Source organism: Cebus imitator, unplaced genomic scaffold (assembly GCF_001604975.1).
Source record: "Cebus imitator isolate Cc_AM_T3 unplaced genomic scaffold, Cebus_imitator-1.0 Scaffold375, whole genome shotgun sequence".
NCBI lineage: Eukaryota > Metazoa > Chordata > Mammalia > Primates > Cebidae > Cebus > Cebus imitator.
This window is the reverse complement of record NW_016107690.1, coordinates 698508-701579: the sequence shown is the minus strand read 5'-3', so window position 1 is coordinate 701579 and position 3072 is coordinate 698508. Positions and strand designations below refer to the sequence as shown.

Here is a 3072-nt window from a genome sequence, read left to right as displayed (position 1 = left end):
TGAGACCCAGCCCAGCTCCAGAACCCAGATGAGCTCTGAGACCCAGCCCAGCTCTAGAACCCAGATGAGCTCTGAGACTCAGCCCAGCTCTAGAACCCAGATAAGCTCTGAGACCCAGCCCAGCTCTAGAACCCTGATGAGCTCTGAGACCACACCCAGCCCTAGAACCCAGATGAGCTCTAAGACCCAGCCCAGTTCTAGAATCCAGATGAGCTCTGAGACCACACCCAGCTCTGGAACTCAGATGAGCTCTAAGACCAAGCCCAGCATTGAGACCAAGCCCAGCATTGAGACCAAGCCCTGTTCTAGAACTCAGGCCAGCCTTGAGACCAAGCCCAGCTCTAGAACCCAGAAGAGCTCTGAGACCAAGCCCTTCTCTAGAACCCAGAAGAACTCTGAGACCAAGCCCAGCTCTGAGACCCAGCCGTGTTCTAGAACGCAGACCGATTCTGAGACCAAGCCCAGCTCCAAGATGAAGCCAAGCTCTGAAACCAAACCCAACTCCGAGCACAAGCCCAGAACCCAGGCCCGCTCTGAGATGAAGCTCATCTCTAGAATCCAGCTGAGCCCTGACAGCAAGCCTAGCTCTGGAATGCAGACAAATTTTAAGACCCTGGCCAGCTTGGGGACGAATCTCAGTTCCAGAATCCAGGCTAGCTCGGAGGCCAAGCCCTGCTGGAACACTCGAGCAGACTCTGGCACTCTGGACTCTCGGTCTGGCTCCAGAACCCCAGTTAATTTTGGCACCCATGTGAGATTCATGAAGCAGCCCAGCTCTGGAACCCCAGCCAGCTCAGGATTCAGAGACAGCTCCCAAATCGAACCGTATTCAAGAACTCACACCAGCTCAGAAACGCAGACCCGTGCAGCTGCCCAGTCTAGATTCCAACCCCAGCCCTGCTCTAAAACCCAGCTGCATGCAAGTACCCATCCCTATCCTGCAGCCCGGTCCAGTTCCAGTGATGATTCCAGCTCTGAGACTGGGCCCAGCTCTAGAACCCCACCTAGTGCTACAACCAGGTCCAACTTCAGGATTCAGACCAGCCCTGGAACGCTGTCCGTCCCGGAAGCAGGGCCCAGCCCCAGCACACAGCTTGGTGCTGAGCCCCGCTCTCCCAGCAGAACGCAGATCAGCTCTAGAACGCAGTTTGCTTCCGGGACTCAGACTCATTTCGAGGCCCGGCCAAGTTCCAGAGCTCAACCCAGCCCAGGCACCGCAGCCAACTCTAGAAGTCATCTCGGTTCTGCAGCGCAGACTGGTTCTGAAATCCCAGCCAGCTCCAAAATGCAGACAGTGGCCGAGACCCAGGCAAATTCCAGAATCCGGCTAAGCCTTGGAGTCCAATCTAGTCCTGGGACCCAGGACATTGCAGCAACAGAGCTAAGCTCCGCGGCCCTGTCGAGTTCCGACAGCAGGCCCGGCTCCAGGACCCAGCGCTGCCCAGGAGCTCAACCAACCTCCGGGACCCAACTCACCTCTGGAACCCTGCCAGGTTCTAGATACCAGCTCCAGACCACAACCCCAGACAGCTCTGGTATTCAAGTGGACTTTGGGAAGCAGCCCAGCTCTGCGACCCAGTTAAGTTCAAGAATTCGAGCCAGCTCTGGAAGTCAGCTTAGTTCTGGAACCCAGCTCAGCTCTAGAACCCACGTCAGTCCTGGGAGTCAGTCCAGCTCTGAAACCCAGACCAGCTCGAGAATTCAGCCCGATCCTGGAGCCCACCTTAGCTCCAGAACCCAGTCCAGCGCTGAGACCGGGCTCAGCTCAGAAACCCAGACCAGCTCCAGAATTCAGCCCAGCCCCGGAGCCCACCGGAGCCCTGGAGCCCAGCCCAGCTCCGGCACTCACACCAGTTCAAGAATCTGGCTGAGCCCTCGAAGTGGGCTGTGCTCACAGACCCCTGGCCTTGACCCTAGAATTCAGCTTGAGGCCCCTGCCCCAGCCGGACCTCAGCCCCCAGGCCCACCCCCCAGAGCCCCCACCGCAACCCCTAGCAGAGACCCCCAGCCTCTGCCTCAGCCCCATGATCAGGTCCATGGCACCCAGGTCAGCCCTGGCCCCGTTCCAGGCTCACCCCCAGCCTCCTACCTGGCCCCTCAGCCACAGGCCTCCTCAACCCCCCAGAAGCCAGCCCTTCCCCCAAAGCCTGAGCTGGGACCGCAGAAGTCCACCCCACCCACCATATCTGTCTCTCTTAGCCCCACCCCCAGGGCAGCCCTCCTGAGTTCCCACCCTTCTGAGTCCCCAGCGCTGGCTCCTGCCCCTTCCCCTACTCTGGGGGAACCAGGACCCCTCCATTACTGCAGGGGGCTGTAGACTGGGGTGACTTAGCCCTGGTTCCTGTGGTTCCCATCCTGTCCTGTCCCTTTCAGCTTGTTCCCCCAGAAGCAGCAAGTGACCTTATATTCCCAGCAGGCAGTGGCGGGGGTGGGGGCGGGGTACGGTGGTAGAATCAGGGGCTTCGGTTTCACCGGGCCTGGCTCACATCCAGGTCCTGGGAAGGAAAAGGAGGGGGGAGACATCCCGCACCACATGTACCCTGAGGCTCGTGGTGAATAAAGGCGCCTCCCATCTCTGGAGCCTGGTGTGTCATTTTGAGGGGAATTAGGGGAGCGCGGAGATGTGGGGCTGGGGCTGCTGGCTGAAACTACGCTGAGCACCTCCTGACCACCTACTATGTACCAAGCATGTCATTAAGCACCACAAGGGCATGAGCTTTCATGCCTGCACATGACGGGTGCTCCATGAAGACCCAGACGTTGGTCCTTTCTTTTTCTGAGACAGACTCTCACTCCGTCACCCAGGCTGGAGGCAGGGGCACAGTCTCAGCTCACTGCAACCTCTGCCTCCTGGGTTCAAGCGATTCTCCTGTCTAGGCCTCCCAAGCAGCTGGGACTACAGGCACACACCACCACGCCTGGCTAATTTTTTGTATTTTTAGTAGAGACGGGGTTTTACCATGTTGGCCAGGCTGGTCTCAATCTCTTGACCTCGTGATCCGCCTGCCTCGGCCTCCCAAAGTGCTGGAGTTATAGGCATGAGCTTTCACACCTGCCACACTTATCCTCACT

The 3072-nt window shown here is 58.6% G+C and overlaps 1 protein-coding gene across 4 annotated transcripts in view; it reads left to right on the top strand.

Annotated features, from left to right (window-relative positions):
• The window catches only part of GIPC3 (GIPC PDZ domain containing family member 3), a 6916-nt gene extending 4125 nt beyond the window's left edge, over positions 1–2791 (top strand). Inside the window, exons 7-10 of one of the 4 annotated variants that reach the window (XM_037730997.1) lie at positions 1–195; positions 550–1567; positions 1622–1742; positions 1833–2786. In XM_037730997.1, the coding sequence (XP_037586925.1) occupies positions 1–195; positions 550–1567; positions 1622–1742; positions 1833–2317 (1819 nt within the window). In that variant the 3' untranslated portion in view covers positions 2318–2786. Of the gene's footprint in view, positions 196–549; positions 1568–1621 lie in introns of all 4 variants that reach the window. The other 3 variants (XM_037730999.1, XM_037730998.1, XM_037730996.1) reach the window with 3 other exon arrangements.
• Positions 2792–3072: the final 281 nt, after the last annotated feature.